General features: G+C 33.4%; 1 protein-coding gene across 1 annotated transcript; it reads left to right on the top strand.

The window, feature by feature from the left end:
- The first annotated feature begins 6,347 nt into the window (after nucleotides 1–6,347).
- Nucleotides 6,348–7,973, top strand: LOC25482850 (nicotinamidase 2). Its single transcript, XM_024774726.1, has 3 exons — nucleotides 6,348–6,393; nucleotides 6,625–6,681; nucleotides 7,705–7,973. Exons 1-3 carry the CDS (start codon nucleotides 6,348–6,350, stop codon nucleotides 7,971–7,973), a joined length of 372 nt encoding a protein of 123 aa, XP_024630494.1.
- Nucleotides 7,974–25,634: the final 17,661 nt, after the last annotated feature.

Genomic DNA, 25,634 nt, shown 5'->3' with positions numbered 1-25,634 from the left:
TGCAATGAATAAAATAAGAAAAGTTTGATTCTAAAAATTCTTCCTTTCCCCTAGGCTTTCCCCACTGGGAATTCAATCTTTCTTGTTTATCTCTAACATTTGGTGCTCTCGTCTGAAACCATGCCTCCTCGCCTTCAACCAGACCCACCCCTCCAAGAAGCCATCGCCGCCCTTACCCAAGCTTTCAATGATTTTCGCGCAAACCAAGATCACCGAAATGAAGCCCATCTCCTATCCGTCCAAGCTTTACAAAACCAGCTGCAAGAGCTACAACAAAACCAATCCCTAATACAACAAACCCTATCCACACCTACCCACTCCCAAACTTCACAATCACAGACCAACAACAATTTTTCCCTCAAACCCCCAAAAATAATACTTCCTCCTTTTGATGGCTCTAATCCATTAGAATGGATATTCCAAGCAGAACAATACTTCACCCACTATTCAATTAACCCCAACTCACGAATCTCTCTCATTGCTAGTTACATGGCTGGTGATGCTCTAGCCTGGTTTCAATGGTTACACAATAACCATTTACTCACTACTTGGGAACGTTTTTGCAGAGATCTGGAATTACGTTTTGGCCCTTCTTCCTTTGAAAACCACCAACAAGCCTTGTTTAAGCTTAAACAAACCACTTCTGTCCATGAATATCAAAAAGAGTTTGAAAAATTATGTAACCGTGTTCATGATCTTCCCCAAAATGCTATCTTAGATTGTTTCATTTCTGGGTTGAAAACAGAGATTCACCACGAAATGGCTGTCCTGCGACCCACCACCATTTCCCATGCCATTGGCTTAGCCAAACTACTCGAATCCAAAAACCTGGCTAACCGGTCAAACCAACAATATCACAGAAAACCACCATACTCATCTCCACATCCCAATTCCTCCAATCCTATTTTACCTACACCAAACACTCGCCCCACTTTACCAGCTCCACCAAAAATCAGCATACCTATCAAACGTTTATCTCAAACTGAAATGCTAGCAAGACGTGCAAAAGGCTTATGTTTCAATTGCGACGAGCGTTTCATTCCGAGTCACCGCTGCAAAACCCCACAATTTTTGTTACTCCTCACTGATGAAGACCCACCTCCTGATGAAAACCCAAACCCTTCCGATGATATCCTTTTCCTAACCGACCCTATCACTAATACACCATCTCCTGATAACAACTCTCCTAAAACACAACAAGCAGATAAACCCTCACCATTTGCAAACCCTGAAAATTTTCACCTTTCATTCAATGCCATGACAGGTCTTCCTTCACCAAAAACCCTTCGTTTTCAGGCTCAAATTTGTGGCCATAACATCTCTGTCCTCATAGATTCTGGCAGTTCCCACAACATTCTCCAACCTAGAATCGCTAATTTTCTCAAATTACCACAAACCAATCTCACCGCTTTCTCTGTCATGGTTGGCAATGGAGAATACTTGCAATGTTCAGGTTATTGCGATAGCGTACCAATTACCTTACCTGCACACCACACCTTAAGCATTCCTTTTTACCTTTTACCTATCCAAGGAGCAGATGCAGTTTTTGGGGTACAATGGCTGCAAACTCTTGGGCCCTTTATTGCAGATTACACTGTTCCCTCAATGCAATTTCACCATGACGGAAACCTTATTACACTATATGGCTCCACTTCTTTACCCTCCCCAGCCACTTTTCACCAATTTACCCGTATGATCTCAACCAACTCCATAGATACTTGTCACACTGTTTCTATGATTACCCAATATCAACAGTCATCACAAACTACACCCGTAACGGAAGAAACCAAGCTCCTAGCCTCCGTTCACCCTGACCTACTCACCATCCTACACAAATATTCCAAAGTTTTCTCTATTCCCCGCAACTTACCCCCAAATCGTGAGCATAACCACCAAATACACTTACTTCCCAACGCCACACCAGTTAATGTAAAACCATATCGATACCCTCACTTCCAAAAGGAGGCTATGGTTCAGATTATTGCTGAAATGTTAGAGGCAGGCATTATTCGGCCTAGCACAAGCCCTTATTCCTCCCCTGTTTTACTTGTCAAAAAGAAGGATGGAACTTGGCGATTTTGTGTCGATTATCGCGCACTAAATTCCATCACCATCAAAGATCGGTTCCCAATACCGACCATTGATGAGCTTCTTGACGAGTTAAATGGTGCTAAATTCTTTTCAAAAATTGATTTACGCGCAAGGTACCACCAGATCCGTTTAGTTGAGGACGACATTCCTAAAACAGGATTTCGTACATTCGATGGCCATTACGAGTTCTTAGTCATGCCCTTTGGGCTATCTAATGCTCCCTCAACTTTTCAGGCTACCATGAATGACCTACTGCGCCCCTTTTTGAGGAAATTTACTCTGGTGTTTTTTGATGATATCCTTATTTATAGCCCTACTTGGACTGACCACTTATTACATGTTGAGCAGGTTTTGATGTTGCTGGTTACCCAAGGGTTTTATGCAAAATTGAGCAAATGTCAATTTGGAGTCACTTCTGTTCATTACTTGGGACATGTGATTTCAAATCAAGGAGTTCAAGCTGATATTGAAAAGCTCTCTGCCGTCTCTGACTGGCCCACTCCTTCTTCATTTACGACCCTTCGTGCCTTTCTAGGACTCACTGGGTTTTACCGAAGGTTTGTCCAAAACTATGCTACTATTGCAAGTCCTCTCACTGACCTCCTTAAGCTACCCAAGTTTAGTTGGCCTCCTACAGCTGCAGAAGCTTTTCATCAATTAAAAGCTGCCATGCTAAAACTTCCGCTTCTCACACTACCAAATTTTTCCCTCCCATTTGAAGTCACCACTGATGCTTCTGGTGTAGCTATTGGTGTTGTCCTATCCCAACAGCACAAACCAATTGCTTTTTTTAGTAAGAAGCTAAGTCCTCGCATGGCCTCTTCCTCTACCTATGTGCGCGAACTATATGCTTTAACTGAAGCAGTTAAGAAATGGAGACAATACCTCCTTGGCCACACCTTCAAAATCTTCACTGACCACAAAAGCCTCATGACCCAATCAATACAAACTCCTGAACAACAAAAATGGCTCACAAAGCTGATGGGTTACGACTATGAGATTCACTACACCCCAGGCAAAGATAACATCGTCGCTGACGCGTTATCCCGAAGTTCAGACACAGCTGACCAACCTTGTTTCACTGCTATATCTTCACTGAATTTTCCATTATTCCTGCAACAGCTCCATGAGTTCTTCTGCACAGCTGAAGGACAGAACATTATCACCAAACTTACTGCTCAAACGCATGGCACAGAAAAATTCACTCACAAGTCCGGCTTGATTTACTTTCAGGAACGTTTGTTCATCCCTAAGCAGTCTGGTGTTATTCCACTTCTTCTCCAGGAATTTCATGCATCTCCATTAGGTGGCCACTCTGGCATCAAAGCAACACTGGCCCGCCTCTCTGCTAGCTTCTATTGGCCAGGAATGTATCAAGATGTTAAGCTATTTGTAAACCAATGTGCAATCTGCCAGTATAACAAGTACAATACTCATAGTCCCTACGGTTTACTACAACCCCTGGCCACACCAAATCAAGTTTGGGAAGAAATCTCCATGGATTTTATTACCAATCTTCCCTCTTCCTGCAGCAAAACTACCATATGGGTGGTTGTGGATCGTCTAACAAAGTTTGCTCACTTCATAGCCCTTCCCACCGGAATCTCAGCCTCGTCCCTGGCCAAAACATTCATTACAGAGATCTACCGCCTTCATGGCACTCCAAAAACAATTATCAGTGACCGGGACAGACTTTTCATTAGTAAATTCTGGCGAGAACTCTTTGCAGCCTTGGGTACAAAACTGGCTTTTAGCAGCTCATATCACCCCCAAACTGACGGTCAAACAGAGGTCTTAAACCGTTGTTTGGAAACGTACCTCTGTTGTTTTGTCAGCGAAACACCACAGCAATGGGTCAAGTTCCTTCCACTTGCCGAGTTTTGGTACAATACCTCTTTTCATTCAGCCATCAACATGTCTCCCTTCGAGGCCTTATATGGGCGCCCACCGCCTTCTATCTCCAATTATGCTCCAGGAACAACAAAGGTCGGAGATTTGGACACTATACTGACACAGCACCAGAAAATCATCAAACTTGTAAAAGAAAATCTCCTTCGTGCCAGAAATCGCATGGTGCAGCAAGCTAACAAAAAGAGATGTGACAAGGTCTTTGAGGTCAATCAATGGGTCTTCCTGAAGCTCCAACCTTATAGGCAACTCTCTGTCAAGAATCGTGTGTCTCAGAAGCTTGCCAAACGTTATTATGGACCTTTTCGCATTCTTAAACGAATTGGAGCAGTTGCTTACGAGCTCGAGCTACCCCCGACTGCAAGAATTCATCCAGTTTTTCATGTGTCTCTCTTGAAGGCTTGCCATGGACATCCAGACACGCAGATTTATCCCCTTCCTCTTCCTGTTATGACTGATACACCTCAGCCCACTAAGGTGCTGGACACTCGAGCCATTACAAAGAACTCATCAGTCACTACAGAGCTTCTGGTACAATGGGAAGGGCAGGAATCTTTTGAAGCTACTTGGGAAGATAAGGAAACTTTCATCAGCAACTACCCTGACTTTGATCTTGAGGACAAGATCATTTTTCAACCCCACAGTAATGATACGAGCAAAGGAGGTGCACAAGAGAACAATATTGGGCTCAACATCAGAAACAGACTCAAAAGGGACACAAAGAAGCCAGCCCGTCTCAATTCCTAAAGGACACAAGAATGCTGTTACCAGCTGTCTGCAACTATAGCAGATTCTAGAACTAAGTTGTTTCTTTTAATTTTTGAAAGTTTAATCCAATGGACAAGGAGATAGCATGTGTCCCTTGATCCTGCAATCATGGAATTTCAATGTTATCCAAATTCTCCTACAAAAGGAGTAATCATTGCAATGAATAAAATAAGAAAAGTTTGATTCTAAAAATTCTTCCTTTCCCCTAGGCTTTCCCCACTGGGAATTCAATCTTTCTTGTTTATCTCTAACATCCTTACTTCTAAATAAAAGGAAAACTTAAAATTTCTTATACTTATGGGTGTGAACTTAGTAGTGCTCTGCCGTAACATTGTTATGTGTGGACATGCTATCAGTCCAAAAGAAATGGATACCTATCAACTTATCATAACTTGTTATTCATGAAGTATTGACACCAAATGAAATGGAAGCTTAAAATGTACTTTGTTAGCTAAAAAAACTTTTGCAATAGAAACATTTTATGGAAAAGCAAGGGTTGTTTCTCAATGGGCTGATTCTGAACTCATAATTGAGGAGGCAATACATGTTTGTCATGTCAACTTCCTTTTGTAAGTATACCATTCTGCATTTGGCTTCATATCTTGCGAATCACATACATTTGTGGTCTTGTATCGATCCTTGATATTTGTGAGAATTGAGGTCAAATACAGTTGCAGTCCTATAGACGCGATAAACACTGATCTTGAATGTTAGTATACTTCTTATTGTTTCATAATGAATTGTTTTTCATGAGTTGTAATTATTTTACATGAGATGACCCTTGCTGAAATGGTTAGATTTTTTCAGTCTATGGTAAAATGATTATTTTGTTAGCTTTCACAGTCCAAGTTGTAAACAAAAATCATGATTAATGCAATCGGTCAATATGAAATGTGAAATGATATTCGTACAATTATTTCAGGACAATTTTTAGATAACTCTGTCATATTTTCATTGTGTTTTTGCTCTCTATATATCTCTCGGAAAAAGATACATAGACCACTCTTTCCATTGTACCACTAATGATGTGGTATGGGCATTTTAGTAATTTCACACATTTTATAATTTCATTCATCCAAGAACCTCTCTTCTAGGGATGGCAATTGGACCCAGGTCCTATGGACACCCGCAAAAAAACCCCGCAATGGGTAGGGTAAAACCCCGCTTTCATGAGTATGGGCTTGGGTCCGGGTAATTACCCGCAAATTTTAATGGGTATGGGTGCGGATAAGGGTACTATACTATCCAGCCCCGCAACCCACATATGCATATTTATATAATATATTAAATACTTTATTTATTTTTGATGTACAATTATTTAATTTATTTGATTATTTAATTATAAACCTAAATCTAATATAATAAATACTTTGTTTATTTTAGTATGCACTTTTTTATATGTATTTCAAATGCTTTTATTTTAATTTTCGAGGGATATTTTGGATGTGTATTTATTTGGCTAAATACTACTATTCCTACTATTATATGAATTGATTTGAATAATTTTGGATCATGGTTTTATTTCAATTGTGATAAAGTGCGGGGAATGGGTGCGGGTATGGGCACTTAGGTGCCCGGGTATGAGGAAGGGTACTAAAGTTGTTGCCCACGAGGATACAAGCTCGGGTACGGACATTTTTTACAAACGTGGGTATAGGGATGGATACTATAGTACCCTGCCCATTGGGTACCAATTGCCATCCCTTCTTCTTCTTCTTCTCTCTCTCTCTCTCCCTCTCTCTCCCTCCCTCCTCAAACGTACTTAGTGTAGTTCTTTGTTTGTTTTAAAGTTGACTTATATTCATCAGGCTCCTTGAAATTGATTCTTAACATAAGTTCTTTGATTTGTTTCTGAAGGAAGTGTTCTTATAGATACAGCTGCTCTTTTGCAGAATTCACAAGAGAATGGAAACTGTGAGCACTTCTGGTAATCATTGATTTCGACAGCACGGCTCAACAAATTTACTTTGTTATAATTTTTTGTTGGAAGATTCAAGTTATGGTTATTTTGTTGCTCATAAGTACAATAGGGCCTATGATAAAGAAAATAGTTTATTTAAGAATTAAACAAGCTAGTAGAGGTTCATACTTTGGTAGCTTAAATATCATTACTCATGAATTATCAAAATGATATATTGTAAAAGTATACTTACCTGTGACAAAGATATTGGATTATAAGTGGTTTTCTTTTTTTTTGGTATCATAGAATTTGAGGCAAATTACCCACAAATTTTAAAAACTATATACCAGCAATAGATGATGATATATGAAGAAGCGCATGATGTAATAAGCAATGATTCAAATCAATAATGGATACAATTTTCAAGTAATGAGAAAAAAAACAACTCAAACAAGAAAACAGAAATAAATACAAAATGTTAATCTCTGGTTTAGGAAGTGTTTATAACTTACTTTATGGAAATAAACATTGCAGATCACTACAATACTAAATATTAACAGTAAATAAGTGATCCAAAATGTTCAAAGCCATAAAGGAAGTATACACTATACTACTTAACATATTTCCAAATTGTTTCAAACATTCTAAGTTACTTATTTATAGCCACTTTGACTATCCTTTGCTTCACAAAGTTCCGATGTGGGATTTCAAGTAAAAAACAACATTCTGAAAAACACCAAAATCTAGGATGTGGGATTTCTTTTTTGGTTATCACAAGACAAGAGAGACACCTTTTCAATTACCAAGATCACGTCTCAGCTGCGTTAGTCCTTTCATTTTCGATCATTTATATACTTTTGTTAGTTCATTCATTGTTTAAGCTTTTCTTTCATTTCGTAAGTGTGCGGTTTGTGTAGTGTATGTTTAGTTCCACTTTTGGAGAATTCAAAATTGATTCTACATGTGTAGAATAGATTTTGATGAGATCGTATTTGAATGTTTCAAAATCATTTTTATATGGTATATGTGGATATTAGGCAAGGACATGGTGGTAGAGAAGAGTGCATACAATGCGCATTTAGGAAGCTTGGTTTGGAAGAGAAGACGAAAGAGATGGGTCTGGATGACTAACCTATGTTGTGAGACAACGGCGCATGAGACCTTTATTAGAGGCTTCAGGGTGTTCTTCTCCGCTGATGCAAGTGCTACCTCTGATTTGGATCTTCATGAGGCTACATTGAAAAACATGGCTTATGGTTTTGCTTACTTTCTTGATTGTCACAGGCTCAAACAAGCTCTTCCCTAAGTAAAACGAGAAAAAAAAAACTGAAACCTTGTTATAAATTCTAGTGTGAAATCGGTCCTGCTCTGATGTTTCAAATAGTTATTTTATAATGTTCTAGTTAGTAAGGGTCAAAATAGAAGAAGATGAAATTGGAGTGGGTTTTGATGGAGTTTGGTGAAGAAGAAATAGACATGGTGGTGATGGTGAATTTAAGAGGAATTTGTTTCCCGATAACCCAATCTCTCTTTGTAGAGGATTTTTTTTTCAATTAAATAATAATAATTGTTTTATGGGTCTTATTAACGAGTGTCATTGTTGAAGGAATCTATAAAAAGAATTATGCCTTGAAAATTAAGTCAAATACTTGTTGAAGTTATATAACCGTGCAATTTTCAATGCAAAAGTTGCTACTTTTAGATGCTTAAGCACCCTTAAGACAGTTAACATTTTCCTTGTTTTATTTAACTTTTAAATCCTCTTTGGGCTTAGTTTTAGTGTTTTTTGAACATTCATTACTAATGGAGGGACTAATAGCAAATTATACGCAAAATATGGGGATTTAAACCAAACAGAAAAGGATGTATCCAAGACTATTTAATAAAAAAGCTTAAACAACAAAGCAGTTGTAACACAAAAATAAAAACAGGTCAAGAACAAAATTTTAATCTAATTTAGGAAGTGTTAATCATTTTCCTCACGTGTTATAATTGAATTTCAATAAACCACTTTACATTTAAATAAAATGCCATGATATTAAGTGAGAAATCCAACTTCAAAACAATGCAGATAAAAATTATACACTGCCACTTCAACTCTCTTTTGCTTGACAAAGTTTCGATGTGGGACTTGAAGCATTTGCATTAAAAAAACACTATCAGGATGTTGGATTTCTCTATAGATTCAATATTTGCACCAAACATGTTGGATTTGTATATTGATATTATGGGTAGACTTGGTAAGTTGTTCCATGACTAATAGGAAGTTATATGAAAATTCCTATTAGGTTTTCCAAACTTTCACCATGTCAATTGGTAGAATTTAGCTCATTGTTGGTTTTTATTAGACTACTCATTCACAATCAGTCCAAATAACATAAAATCGTGTTTTCATATTTTTCGGCTTTTTATGCGGACGTAACGTGTTTTCATCAAGTCGATGGCCTTCAAACTACATAGTGTTGTACAAAAGATGTAGTTTTAGGACTATATATAGATTCAATAATGAAACATTTTAACACAGTCTAGCAGATTTAATTATATAAAAGTTTATAACAAAAAAAACATTATGGTAAGAACCGATTAGATTTAGATGATTGTTTAGAGTCTAGACTCGTTTTGCTATGTTTTATACCATTTTGTATTTGGCTTCATATCTTGCGAGTCACTTAAATTTTGGCTGTGTAGCAATCCTTGATATCGTTGAGAATTGCGTTCAAACAAGTCCTCAATCATGGTTGTTTAGACATGAAAAACTTTGTTCCTTTCAATTTTGACATTAAGAAGACTTACATTTTGTTCCCTTATTTCCAACATTTTCCTTTTCATTTTTTTCGTGGAACAAATCACCATTTTTCACTCTTATCTATGAATCAAATTCAATTTCATGTTTAGACTCAAGACTTCAACACTATCTACTACACTACAGTTGAAGTGTTCATACAAACTAACATTTACTCTATGCATTTGAAAATTGCCATTCCTTTTGTAAGAATTTCAAAATCTGATATATGGAAATGCTTTTTTAACATCTAATGAACCATAACTTTTCTGCTTTTCAATAAACCAGAGTATTTGAGAGAAACAACCTTGGTACTCTGGAGTTCTCGTTGTCGAAGCAACCACGTGTCAATGTAAGATTAGGTATATTTGATGTGGAGAAGTTTCAGACTAGATTAGATTACAAGAGACACGGAAAAACGCTACGTTGTATTTTAGGTTCACTTGCGGGAGTTAAATGTGATTCCGAAAACTTCAATTTTATTTTAGTATGTTTGGAAGTTATCGATTAGAATTCAGTTTGCCTTTAGAGTTGATTCTAAGTAAAATTTGTAGCTTTTGCCTTCAAGATTCAACATGATTTTTTTACTCAAATTTATTGTTCAAAACACTTTCACATTGGACCGGCCTTTTATGCTTAAGCTTTGTTTGGTTAAAGAACTTAATTAAATACTTATATATAAGATTTCTATAACAAAAGATAAAAAATCACGCGGTTAGACCGGAATTACCAATGGTTAGTACTGCATTGTTTGGTACAGATGCCGTTAGATTACATTATGTAGGATCATCAACAGTTTGGTAAAATAGAATTTGGGTCGTTATCTAGCTTTGAAAATTGCTAACAGCTCTTGGTTGCAATATGTATTGTCAGCAACTACATTGGATAGAAGTACATTTTTTTAATGATAAATATTAGAAAGTTAAATTAATATATATTCTTTTGTTTATATTTGAACTTATAACCTTCGACTCATTATCCTTTAGTTCAAATCAATTGAGATTCTCAACCTCCAAATAGATAAAAGTGTATAATAACAAATGTTTAAAAGTTTACTAGCAATCATAGGAATAGAGTTTATTTATATAATTCATGAAGAAACACATTATTTCTTCCGACAAAAAAAAAAAAAAAAACATGAATCACAATATAGATGACGGATTATAGGCAAGGTTTTGATTTTTTTTATGAGCATGTTATTTGAACAACTACAATTAGGGCCGACAATGATCCGAACCAACTTGATAATAGTTCCAAACTCGATTCGACAATTATCTCATTGAACTTAGTTCATGAACCAAATGAGCTGAATTTGAGCTGAAAAATTAAATTCGTTAAATAAACGAGCCGAACTTTAGTTGTATATAATTCGACTCGGTTGGTTCCTGAGTCGACTCGATAATATATATATATATACATAACAATAATTATAATAAAAGAGAGAAAGAAAATAAAATAAAAAGCTAATAACATACTACTTGTACAAAGAAGACGCCCTAATTGACAATGTATACTAAAATTAGTCCCACATCGGGGAGTTTGAAAACATCTAATAGGAGAAGGAGATATAAAAAGAGAAGTGCGCTGAGTTGGGAGCCTCTACATGGACTGTGCTACACAACCGTTGATATAGTTTTCATATAATTACAAAGTTCAACTTTTTAATGACCAGCATTGCCTGTTGTAGTTTAATTTTATTTAGTTCAATTTCTGTTTTTCTTTTTAAATTAATTAAAAGGTCAAGCTATACATTTTGACAAATATTTTTTTGTCAAAATGAGTTGAATGTGACGAATCGAACCGAGTGAATCGTGAATTTTATACGAGTCGAACTTGAACTAGAAAATCGAGTCAATTTTTATCGAGTCGAACTCAGACGTGTTCGATTCGACTTGACTTATTTCCAGCTCTAACTACAGTAAATCAACAACTATTTCACAACAATATAAAATACATTACCTTCAAGAAAACAATATATAACTGATAACTATTAATGTTACTATAAAAGAAGAAGAAAAACAACTAATAAAAATTTAAAATAATATCCACTCCCATGTGTGTAAGAGTGTTATGAATATTCTATTTCTAACACTCTAAAACATTCAATCTTTTATTTGGCATCTCTTATTTAGTATTGGTGAAACTAATTTAAATCTCACATTTTGTAAATGCATGATTTCATCCGACAAAAAATAATGTTAAGGCTAATGTTTTTTAATTTTTTTAGGAAATGTTGAAGGATAATGTTGTTAACCCACAATTTCACTTTTACCTTATGCTTTAGAAAGTGATCATCATATTAATTTTTTTTTGTCGGATAACCTATGATTCACATTATAAAATAAATAAGTAAAATGTACAAAATTAAAACACTAACCTCTGCATATAATAATACATTGTCCTACAATAATCATCACTTTTAATATGTGTATTGATAACTTCTATCTTACATTATATCACTTTTATCTATAATGTAAAACAGAAGTCTCTCAATACACACATTAATAAAATGTTGTGTACTAGTAGACCGGCACTCAACGTCAGATAGTAGAAATGTGCACTGCACTTTCATGTTTTGCACTTCATTAACACTAGTACATATTTATAACCACTTTGCCTCTCTCCACATACCAAAGTTAACGATGTGGGACTTCCTTCAACTATTTGTTTTAAAACTCAATTATAATGTAGGCATCAGAATGTGGAGCTTCTCTTTTGTTATCAAGAGCCCCTCATGTACTTATAATTTTCACAATTCAACCCTTACATATTAATTTTCACAACATTTTGATTTGTTTTGATATTGCAATTTATTTTATCAACATGAATTTTTCACAAAATTACAACTCGGAGTAGCTGTTAGTTTTAATTTTAAAAGATCAATGTCAAAAATCAAAGTTGGTGAATTTGTATTGGAGCACCGGTGTCAAATTCCATGGCATGGATTAGTTTGACTTCTTAATAAAACAAACAATGTTAAACAAACTGATCAGAGAAAATCAAGATGTTGCTTGCTTCCTTTTTAAAACCTCTTTCAATTCCATTCATCTCGAGAAATATTGGACACCATCTGTTCTTCTTCCTTCTCCAACAGTTGAGTTGAAAGAGCATTTGGCCAACATTGGAAATAGAAATAGATAGAAAGTATATATAATAGTAAGTGTTAAAAAGGTTATTATCAATTATAGGAATATAGAATAGATATATGTAATATGAATCATGAAGTAACACATGAAGAACAATATAGATCATATATTATAAGCAAAGTTTTAAGAAACATAGCATCAAGACATGTCAAAATAACTCAATGTAAACTTTTATAAAATGACATATTTTAAAAAAGATAGCACGAATAAAAAAAGACATGACATATTTAAGCCTATTTAATAAAAACAGCTCTAACCACAATGGTGGGTGCTTCACCTATTTAGCACCGGAATTAATAAGCACCCTCATTGTGGAGAGAAAATATTTGGTGCTTATATAGAAAGGTGACTATATAAGCACCCTCTCTCTCTTTAATTTTCGTGGGCCATATGTAATAAATTGTACACAAACCAATAAACTTTTTTGAAATACAATGACATTGAGGGAAGTTACCCCTACATTTATACCTTCACCCCAACTTTTGAAATAAACTACCAAATTTACCCTTTATATTAGGAAAAACACATCACCCATTCACTTTTCACCCCATCTTTTTTCTGGAAACAAAGTGGCTGCGTTTTCAGAATACGCTTTCGGGGAAAAAACCTTAGAAGTTCAGCCCACCTTAATTTCCTATGAAGTTGCGTGCTTCTACTCTCAACAATCAATAATCCTTTTTCCTATGTTCACTTAATGGTTGTTGTGTTCTTTCTCTTAATCTTTTCTTCCATATGTTCTCTTAATCGTTTACCACCGGAATCATTGATTGATGTTTGAGGTTTTTTAGGTTTGTGAAGGTTTTATGGGTTAGTGGATTATCGGAATTGTTCACGAAATCGTGTTCTGCGTTACCGGAATTGATCTCTGAAACATTGATTCCCACAACATCAGCCTGGAGAGGCGGTGGTAAGAATACTCATGATCAGTCTGAAGAGGCGGAGGCAACAATACTCATGATCTACCTGTTGAGGTGGAGTTTCAAGGTTGAAGACATAGTGGGATGTACACATTTGCTAGTTGAGGCAGAGTACGCTCAGCGTGAGGTGGAGTTGAACACACCGGTAATGGTATGTCTATGGAGGACCTTGGGTGTTATGCTCTATGGTGAGCAAGGGATTTCTTCATGAAGACGGAAGGCATTCTGGAGGTTGAAGAATGTATAGCATGGCTTGCGGGATTACCCTAAAAAAAGGCCAAGGGTGATTGGATGCAAGGAGACCTTCAAGGAAGCGGGAGATGTCCTGTGTTGAAGATGTTATGGTGAATGCTTGTGGAACTACCTAAAACTCCTAGTGTAGTTGGACTGCAAGGACTCTTCGAGAAAACGGAAGACGTTCCGATGGCTAAAAAGGTTAAGGTGAATGTTTGTAGAACTACCTAAAATTCCTAGTGTAGTTGGACTGCAAGGACCTTCGAGAAGGCGGAAGACATTCCGATGGCTGAAGGGGTTAGGGTGTAAACTTGTGGAGCTACTTGGTGTAGTGGGAAGCAAGTGAAAGAGCAGCAATGGCGGTTGATGTTAAATTGGCATCATCACTGATTTGAAGTCAAGGTGGAGAATTGTGAGAGTTAACTTAAAATCAGATTCTGCAGAAATCGTGGCACGATGGCTGAGCACCGTGGCACGATGGTTGAGCACCGTGGCACGATTGGAGGTTTCAGCTTTGACGCAAGTCACTGGATTTTTCGTTGCACGATGGTGCGCTGGCAGCGAATAACATAAACGTATTTTTGGGTGCAGATTGTTCCAAATTTTAAGTAATACTTTCACTATAAATATAGACCTTGTATCAAACTAAACTTTGAGATAGAGGGGACTGAAACAATGGTTTAAAAAGGCAACTACAAAACTAGGGTTTGTATAGAGTTTGTCTCTTTAGAACAAACACTAGAGTTTGAGGGTTGATTCACCTTGGAAAACACTATTAGGATTGAGTCTCTTGGTTACGGGAAGAGATTAGAGCTTTGGGTAGAATTAGACGGGAGACTTATTCTTGTAACCCATTGATATCTCTTTTGTAAACGTTACTCATCATATAGTGAAACGGAGGGCTGCTCTCTCCCACAAACTAGGTCAATTTGGACCGAACTGGGTCAACAAATTCTTTTGTGTTCTCTCTTCCTTTCTCTCTCGTTGTTTTCTACTTTTGACTTGTGTTTATAATTGTTCCATACACTTTGATTTTGGTTGCTTGATTATCTCTTGCTTCACACATCAAGTTTGTTATTGGTGTGTTTTTTCTTCGAATTCGCAACAACCTTCACAAATAAAAATTTACCAACTTAGTTTCAAATTTTGCCTACCCCTAATTCTTACTCAAGGTTTGGGTGTGATTAAGGTATAAATTTTACAACTCCTATCCGGTCATTTTGTTTTCAAAATAGAACCTTTAAATTAGTAAATAAATATAAGCACCTGGTATAAGTATAATTACTACATTATAAACGAATGTAGGAATTAAATTTTAGAATCAAAGTGTAGAATCAGTAGAGTGGTGAATGAATGAATAGAATAAATGAGGTAACCGATTGTTATTAATAGTGAGATAAACCTTCCTCTAACTCCCTTCTTAGATGAGTGGCTCTATACCTAAGGAGTGGGAGGTTACACCGTTTTTTTTTTTTTTTTTATACACGTTGCTTTTCTTTTATTTTCCTATACAGTACGTTTACATGCAATTGATACTAAGACCATTTACAATGGTATGTTGAATTTGCCATTCAACATGTTGAACCCTTGTTGAACCATTGTAGGTGGGGGGTGTTGAAATGGGGAAAAAGTGAGTTGGAGGAGGGAAGTGTTGAAACAATTCAACATGTTGAATGCCTGGCCCACAGAGACACTTGGCGCGCGCTGATTGGTTGCTCGGATTTTTATCTTCTTAATAATTTGGACCCAATTATTTCATTGCAAATAAATTTTTATTTTTATTTTATTTTTACCAAAATTCGTAATTTTTTTTCTCTATAAATAGAGACTTTGATCATTTGATTTGGACACAGAAAAAAAAAATCAAGTTTTTCACTCTCTTAATCTTATTATTAGCTTTGTATTAGCCTTTCTTTTGAAGTTTTAGTGTTTATTTAGTTTGTTGTATTGTATTTTATTTATGTTAAGAAAATAAAAATAAATTATTTAAATAAATTTTGTTTTTACAAAAAAAAAAATTGTTAAGTGTTTCTTCATTTTAATTTAATTATAATCGATAATTGTAATTTTATGTAATTATAAAAACAAAAATATAAAATTAAATAAGAATAAGAAATAAAATGTGGTGGGATAGGGTGTTGAATGAAAAAATTATTGGAGAGGTAAAAATTGAATGAGTGTTGAATTAAGAGAGATAAAATGATTTGGAGTGTTGGGAATTGAAAAAGTAGGTGTTGAAGATTGTTGAATATATTTTGCCATTGTAAATGATCTAAGTCAAAGCGTTCCTTAATAACACGTATAGTAGTAGCACACACAAGAAAGTCTTCTGTAACAATATTCGTTATTTTTAATATTCACATGGTCACCCAATTGTCATACTTTTTCTTCTGTAATAATATAATTATCCTAATTATGCAATTTGTTTCCCACACACATAATATAATAAAATAAACATTTATATTCATTTTTAATAAAATAACATAAAAATTCATCAAATAATTAGCGACATCGGATCGACTATAACAAAATAGTTTTAATGAAATAAATAACTCAGATCTTACCGACTTTTTCTGAGTATCTTCTGCAACAAGTCCCAAAAATTACCGTGCTCTTTAACTTGAGAAGTAAGCTAACCTTTTACCGTCAATGGCTGAAATAGTTTTCCTAAACTAAAACGAGCCTGGTCGCAGTTACCAAACAATAAAAGAATGTGATAATATTAGTTTTTTTTTTTACAAGAGTGATAATATTAGTTAACAAGATGAATGTGATAATAGCTATATATCTACTAGGTTTTTAGGTAGGTACCTTTGTTTTTACTTGTATTTGGTCCCCACAGTGCATATTCAAGCATGAATGTGATAATATTAGTTAATAAGTTGAATCAACCTTTACATTTGCAAACCAAATCAAAGGAATGAAGAAGATTTAGTTTTAAAATTTAAAATTTTGATGTTGAAGTTTTTTCAATTTCATCCTTATGCAATTTTGTATTTTTGGTTTTGGTCTCTCAAAACATATCAGCGATTGTCACGTGTGACTCCGTTTATCTGCAATGTGTTTTTGTAACAAAAGTTAACATTATGGACTAAAACCAAAAGGTTAACAAACTTACAGAGTTTGTTTTAGAAGAAAAAAAGATATATACATGGACGAAAATAAAAAACACGCGAACTTACATGAACCTTTTACATATTTAAACCTAAAAATGTTATACAATTTTTATCCTTTTTTGTCAACAATAAAATATTTTCAAATGATATGAATGAATTTTAGTAAAAAAAATGTAATGAATGAACGAACATGTTTGTCAAATATAGATAACCATAAATAATTACATGATTTTAAAGAAATTTAAACTTCTAAAATTACAGGTAACGATAAAATAGGTTAAATATATTTTTAGTCTTTACACAAACCATTCGACTCAACCCAAAAAACACAAGCCCATTTTTAACTGCTATAAAAACAACTCAAAATTAGAAAACTATAATAAATATAAAATTTTAATAACTGATTTAAGTAGAATATTTATTTATGAAGAAAAGCCATGGCAAATGTTTAATTGTTTACACATTTGCCAAGAAATTCCACCAAAACTAAATATTCTACTGAAAAACTAGAATGAACAAATAATATTCATGGATTTGGGACATACTACAACTTCATTCTAAGCTATATTTATAGCCCCTTCAACTCTCATTTTCTTGCCAAAGTTCCGATGTGGGATTTCATGTTTTTCCCAAGAGACACATTTTCAAATACAAAGATCATGTTTTACTTGCATTAGACCTTTGTTTTGTTGACATCACTGCATTAGTCGTTTGTAGTTAGGTTCTGGAACATATATATTTTAGAATCGAGTTTTGGACTTAACTTCGGTGTTCTCAATCACAACGAAAGCTAGCAGAGCCCTTTCTCTAATTCATTGTTTATGCTTGGTATGAAAAAATATGTTGTAGGAGCATGAAAATATCACATAATTCAAAGACTTCACTGGAAGACCAATCTTGCTGGGAACAGAAGTCCAATCTTTCAGGGATCTTTATTGTAAGTCTTTTTTTTAACTACAGTTTAATATACTCTTATTAACTTTAAATGTTCTTTTATATACAAGCAGACTATAGAATTGAACATAGTATTGAGTCATTCTTGTGAGCATAATGATTCTTGTTGGGCTACAACTCTCCTAGATTTGACTTTAATCTAATAAATACTGATTGTATTGTATCCTATAAGTGTTTGGTTTGTGCATATCTAATGCCCTTGGACTACAATGTCAGAAGTAATATTACATTCTCTTAATTCATTATGTCAATTATTTAACTCTTTTGGCTTTCCTATTTGTGCGATTTCATTTGGTACTAAGACTTATATTCTCTTAAATCAGAATGGTCTCTTGTTTAATACATCTAATGAACCATCATTGTACTGTTTTTGATGTCAAAGCAGGGGTGTGTTCGTGTTTCTGACATATTTGTAGATGTTGAGAAGCTGAAAAGAATTCTAAGGTTACTTTGACATATATACAATTTTTTATAGGTTAAATATATTTTTGATCCTGTAAATATACCAACAATACACCTCCGTGACAACCATCCTCCTCTCCGGCAAATTGGTATAGCAAGTGAAACATAAGCAAATTGGTCCTATGAAAAAATTGGTCGGACCACATTTTGTATGGTTAGATTAGAGCATTCCTCCCAAGTTTACCATGGTCTATATGTATTTGATTAGAGGAATGCTAGCGACATTATCTTTTGAACACTCTCTCCAGCACTCACTTTTTTATTGGGTGAAATCAATGTATGTCCCACCACTTTATGTGGGTTCCATTTCCAAAGTGTAGGTCCTACATTGATTTCACTCAATCAAAAAGTGAGTGTTACAAAGAGTGTTCAAAAGAGAGTGTTGCTAACATTCCTCGTTTAGTTAACTCATTTTAACTTTATCTCAAACATTGCACATTCTCTCTCGATCAAATTGGAAAAAGCTCAACCTGAATGACATCAATGGCAGCTTATATTAGTCTGAAACATCAAAGAAACTTCCAAATATCTTAACTAAAAAACATATTTGCATAACAGTAAAATATTGTCTCAAGTTTGCAGTTGTTTGATATTCATTCCTTTTAATTAATTACAAACAAGAGATAAATATATCTCTGAAAGTGAAACAAGAAGAAATAACATAGAAAGGTGAAACTACAAGAAGTAACTAATTGTTCCAGATCAGAAGGGCTGAAGTTGGAGTATACTCGGAGGACAACAGCGGTGTCGGAGCTACAGCTGGGGTCGGGCGGCACCGATCGTGTGAGTTTTGTCCATTGTCTGTGTAAATGAGAAATAGCTGAGTTGCCAAACAGCGGAGAGAGATTGGGAGGAGAGAAATTATGTGTGGATGAACTATAAGGCACACCATTGACTAGAAGGCATAAGAGGTGTTGATAGTAGTGTTGTTTTTGATGGGAGGTGTAATTCAAAGTTTAATTTAATATTCTATTCATTTTTTTTTTGTTAAAACCATCAAACCAAAAAAAAAACTTTGCAACCTGTTCACCGGCATTTGAAGGTTAAAAATCATCTTTCCCATGGTGGATAAGGATTAGCCTTTCCCATGGTAAATACCATCTGTTTTGAGGCGCCTAAGTATTATTGATTATATCTATATAGAAAGGTTGTTTTGTTTTTTATGTTTAATTTAATCTACTTAGTTTAAAGAATAAAAAATAAGAAGTGAAGCTACCTTGGTGATATCAATGGTATATTTAAACTTATTTAATAAAAGAGTTGTGTTATTTGAATAATCGGACAACTTTTATGACAACCACTAATTTACAAAGAAAAATAAATAGTGACATAGAAACTAAAGTAATAGAGTGAGAAAGTTAAAAAATAATGTGAATATGAAAGATAAAATTATCATAAAATAATTATCGAAATATCTTTTCTCTTTAATAAAGACAGCTCACACTACAAAACAGTTGTAACAAAAAAATTTAATATGGTTCAGGAAGTGTTTATCATTTTTTTTTCATTCCCAATGGTTGAATTTCAATGAAACACCGTACATTTAAATAAAATGCCGTGAATAAATGAGAAATTTGACCATTTTGAAAAGAAAAATAAAAATTATACACTGCCACTTCATATGATCCTCGGTAGTTTAGGAAGTGTTTATTTTCAACATCATTCTAAGCTTCTTATTTATAGCCACTTCAACTCTCCTTTGTTTCCCAATGTTTCGATGTGGGACTTGAAGCATTTGTACTAAAGAAACACTATCAGGATGTGGGAGTTCCCTATAGATTCAATATAATTTGAACCAAACATGTAGAGTTTTAGGACTCATAATGATCAACTTCTTAACACTGTCATCCAATCAAATACCATTATACAAATGTTTAAAACATTATGGTAAGGATCGATTTTATTGGGAAAGTTCTCTCAATGACTTAATTCCAATAACTTAAGACAAGAGTCACACTCTGAATGTTAGAAAAATTATAAGATTTTTCCTTTCATTGATTTCTTATTTGTTTTGTTTGGTTGCTTATAGTATGAGAAAATATGGTGCACTAGCATCCAAAGACCACATAATTCAAAGGCTTCACTGGAAGACCTATATATTCTATGTGTTTTTGCCATAGAATCAGTTTATGGAAGAGTAAGGGTTGTTTCTCTGTGGGCTGATTCTGAAACAAAAATTGATGAGGCAATAGAAGCTTGTCCTGTCAACTACATTTCGTAAGTTTATATACCATTCTGCATTTGGATTCACAAAAATTCAAAGGACTTAAACGAGCTTCATGACTTAAAATAGCTATTGCTAACTTCATTGACGCTTCTAATTAATATGACTATCTCTCAATCTCATTCTGTCATGTTTTCTAGACGCTTCAGGGTGTTTTTCTCAACTGAGATTACTTCTAATTAATATTGCTAACTTTATTGATTGTCACTGCCTCAAACAAGCCCTTACCCCTAAATCAAAATAAGATAAAAAATAAACTTGGTATAAGACAAAAAGTTGTAACAGCATGTATAGAAAGTTACCATTATTGCACATTATCTTGATTTAGGTCTTTTAATGATCAAATTTACGTATATACTTACCTGTTTTACTGCAAAACTAACTTGTGTATTTGCTAGCTGTGTGGAGCTCAAGGTGACTATTTTACTAATTATTGAACCATATATAACATTCTTGTTCATACCATTCTTCATTTGGCTGCATATATTACGAATCACATAAATTGTGGTTGTGTAGCGATCCTTGATATTACTGAGAATTGCAGTCAAATAAGGCCACAATCGACTCATGAGTGTTGGTATACTTCTTATTGTTGCATAACGTTTTGTTTTTAATGAGTTGTAGTTATTTTACATGAGGTGACCCTTGTTGAGATGGTTAGATTTTTTCACAATCATGGTAAAATGATTCTTTTGTTAGCTTTTACTTAGCATATAGTCAGATTTTGTGTAGGGAGATCCATTTTAACTTTACTTCACTGTTCAATTATTAATTTCTTGAATCGTAACATCTATATTTTTATAAAAGTATAGATGGATTTGTTTATCAAAGTGTTAATTATGAATGTAACATTTATTATTATTTTTAGGATTAATTAAGGAAATAGTCCTATAAATATTCAGAATTTTATTTTTAGTCCCTACAAAATAAAATCACATTTTTTAAGTCCTTATAAAATTTTCCATCAGCATTTTTAGTCACTATAAAAATTTTCCATCAGCATTTTTAGTCACTATAAAAATTTTCCATCAGCATTTAGTCTCTGTCTAAAATTTCCATCAACATTTTTGGTCCCTAAAATGGTTAAAGAAAGTGTCACAGAGACTAAAAAGTGTGATTTTATTTTATAGGGACTAAAAACAAAATTCTGAATATTTATAGGGACTAAAAACAAAATTCTGAATATTTATAAGGACTAAAAACTTAATTAATCCTTATTTTTATTAAGTTTTTTCTATTATGTGCAACTCAGATGTTAAGAATTTTAAATTAGTAACTTTCATTTTATGTTGAATATGTATCTTTTTAATAAATAATTAGTTTTTCAATAAAAAATTACGCCCTCCATCCCATTTTAACTGAACTCCTCGCTCATTTCACACTTATTAAGACAAAATGTATAAGTGAAAGAGAGAAAAATAGTTGATTGTCTTTATCAACTATTGGTGCATTCTTGTTTATCATAAAGTAGAATATATTGAATTGTGAGTGGTGAATGTAGTAGTATTAATTTGTATTATAATTGAAAAAAAAGTAATTAATATTGTATTGAAAAATGAAATTGGTCAATTTTTCTGAGACAATATTTTCTACAAATAACTCGGTTATTATGGAACAGAGGGAGTACTATTTTAGTAGTGCAAAATATTGACAAATCCTTCTATTAATATTAATGTAATTATATTTATTAAATTTTATTCCACTTAATAATTATTGATTAACTACAGTTAATAAAGCCATAAATAAGCTTGTTTTAATAAAAAAGTATTAAAAATAAAATTTTATCAAAACTTTAAATATATGATTTAGGAAATGTATTTTAGTTTGACCAAATCCAGAAATTGAAACAACTAATATAGTGCATTTAATATAGTGCATTTAGATGCAATATACTCTCTCCGTTCCTATTTATAAGACCCTTTTGAGAATTTTTTTTGTCCCTTTTGTTATTTCCAACTACATTAATTATTTCTTTACATACATGCCCCTATTTATTATACATCTTTTTCTTCAATCAGCAATAAATAACATGTTGAAAACATAAATTACCTCTCTCTCTTAAAGGATAAAATTGTAAAAACAATAGTAATTACAAACATATTTAATACAAATATCCACTATCTTAATTCCCGTTATTTTTTCAAAAGGATCTTATAATTAAAGACGGAGAGAGTATTAGTTATTTCTAATTTTCTGGATTCAATTAAATACACTTTTATTTATATTTCACCATCTCCATATCCATACAATGCTACTTATATATAACCACTTTGACTCTCCTCTTCTCGACAAAGTTCCGATGTGGGACTCTAAGAATATTGTTGGGTTGAGAAACACAAATCTATGACCAAAATCATGTGCACAATAAATACTTGTCGTGTATGGCGGCTCCAATTCTCACCAACCTCAACACCGACATCACCCTTTGCAGATACAATTTTGAACATTTTCAATTAAATGTTTATTTATGTGTTACTGTGTTTAGTGTTTACTGATATGTTGCCATAGCATCAAGGTTCATAGTGTAATTGCAACTGCAACCCCTATGACAGTTTATGATTACAAGATAGTACTAGCTTTGTAAGTATAAGATTAATATAAGAGTTGTGCTATTTGGTATGAGAGTATTGTAATTTAATATTACAAGTTTGCACAATTGGCAGTCGAAAAGAGGAAGAAAAAACAGAAATTGAAAAAGAGAAAAAAAAAGTGTAAGAGATCAATTTCTCTTCAGATTCAATATTTGTGCAAAAGTTGTAGAGTTTTAGGACCATGTATGCACTCATGATGAACAACATTTTAACAGAGTCTTCCAAACAGATATCATGACTCAAATCCAAGACTTTACTTTGGAGAAGATTTAAACTATGTAAGAATTATAAGATTTTTCATTGAATTGATTGTTTATTTGTTTGGGTTGGTAATTTGTTGCTTGGTATGAGAAAATATGTTGCAAATGTGGTAGAGGAGCATGCAGAGGGCTATATTTGTTGATGAAGTAAAAAATGTGTTGGATTGGATTCTCAAAATGTGCTTTGTTAAAACAGTTAGATTATTTCACGGCCATGGTGAAATGATTCCAGTGTTAGTTTGTATTTATCATATTTTGTGTATAGAAAGATGTTTCCTTTACCACAAAACAAGTCCACACACACCTATTGTCATCATATTCCAAAGAGAAACTGCATCCTCTAAATTCTGATGCAACAGTTGAATGCCACACCTGATATCCTTTAATTTTATTTTTGATACACGATTTGTTGTAGTTGATCCAATCCAGAAGAAAGGTGGGACCTTTGTCTGAGAGACGAACTAACCACAGTTTAATAGATCACAAGTGAAGCCTAAGTGTAGTTTATCTAATCCAGAATAAAAACCAAATTTCAATTGATCACAAATGAAGCTTTGTTGTAGTTGATCCAATCCAGAAGAAAAGGTTGGACCTTTGTCAACAAAAAAAAACTAACCACGGCTCGACTAATCACAAGTGAAACCACATTGTAGTTCATCTGATCCAGAAAAAGATTGAACCTTTGTCAAAAAGGAAACAAACCAAAGTTCGACTGATCATAAGTGAAGTCTCGTTATAGTCCATTTGATCGAGAAGAAATGTCAGACCTTTCTCGAAAAAGAAAACTAACCAAAATTCAACTCATCATAAGTGAAGTGTCACAATAACTCATTCGGTTCACAAGAACGGACATACTTTTGTCATAAAACCAACAAACTATAGTTCAAATCTTTGCACATTTCAAAATAATTGAGCAAGTTGATTGTTCACACGTGACAATGTACAATTATGATGTTTAATATCTTTAATTGTCTATTAATAAAAATTATAAAAATTTGAAATTTCGAAAATATTTATCAAGAAAAATCCAACATCTTATATATATGTTACCATTTGTCTTATATAATAATAATAATAATAATAATAATAATAATAATAATAATAATAATATATGGTTAGGGTAGGTTATGTGAATAATGTATATTGTCAAGTAAGGTCAATTATTTTAGGGAAATGCTAAACCCTTAGGGCATTGCTTCGTTGTAGTTCATCCAATCCCGAAGAAAAGGTTGGACCGTTGTAAAAAAAAAAAACTAACCATAACTCGACTAATCACACGTGAAACCACATTGTAGTTCATTTGATCCAAAAAAAAGATTGAACCTTTGTCAGAAAAAAGAACAAACCAAAGTTCGACTAATCGTATGAAGTCTCATTGTAGTTCATTTTAACTAGAAGAAATGTCAAACCTTTGTCGAAAAAACAAACTAACCACAATTCGACTGATCATAAGTGACGTATCACTGTAGTTTATTTGATTCAGTAGAACTGACTTTTGTTTGTGCATAAGTGAAATGTCAATGTAGTTTATTCGAGTGTTTGGTTTGTGCATATCATAAATAACATAATGCCCTTAGACTATAATGTCAGAAGTAATATTACATTCTCTTAAATCTCTTAAATCATTATGTCCATTATTTATCTCTTTTGGCTCTTTCCTATTTGTGCGCTTTCATTTGGTAATTCATGCAAAAAGAACGAGCGTGGTTGCGAGTTAGCAAACAATTAAAGAATGTGATAATATTAGTTAAAGAATTTGAAAAAACTCGAACTTACACGAACCTTATACATATTTAAGCCTGAAAAATGTTATACAATTTTTATCCTTTTTTGTTAACAATAAAATATTTTCAAACGATATGAAAGAATTTTAGTAAAAAAAAATGTAATGAATGAACAAACATGTTTGGTAAATACAGATAACCATAAACAATTATATGATTTTAAAGAAATTTAAACTTCAAAATTACATGTGACAAATTAAATATATTTAGTCATTATAAATAGAAAAATATTGTCAAAAAAAAAATAGAAAAATGTTAACCGATGCTCTGGTTAAGGATGTTTAAAAAGGAAATTATATAATGGTTATTGCATTGGAATGGTTATTACATTGAAAACTATGTAATTAATACTAAAAAGAATCAAAAATATTTTATTTTATGATAATAATTTTCTTTTTTTTTTTGCATTGCTTCATAACACCAGTTAACATGACCCTTATAAATACTCCCTCCGTCCCAAATTATAAGCAAAAAAAAAAAAAAATCACACTTATTAA

Source organism: Medicago truncatula, chromosome 1 (genome assembly GCF_003473485.1).
Source record: "Medicago truncatula cultivar Jemalong A17 chromosome 1, MtrunA17r5.0-ANR, whole genome shotgun sequence".
Taxonomy (NCBI): domain Eukaryota; kingdom Viridiplantae; phylum Streptophyta; class Magnoliopsida; order Fabales; family Fabaceae; genus Medicago; species Medicago truncatula.
Note: the sequence above shows the minus strand (reverse complement) of the source record. Positions and strands in the feature narration are given on the sequence as shown.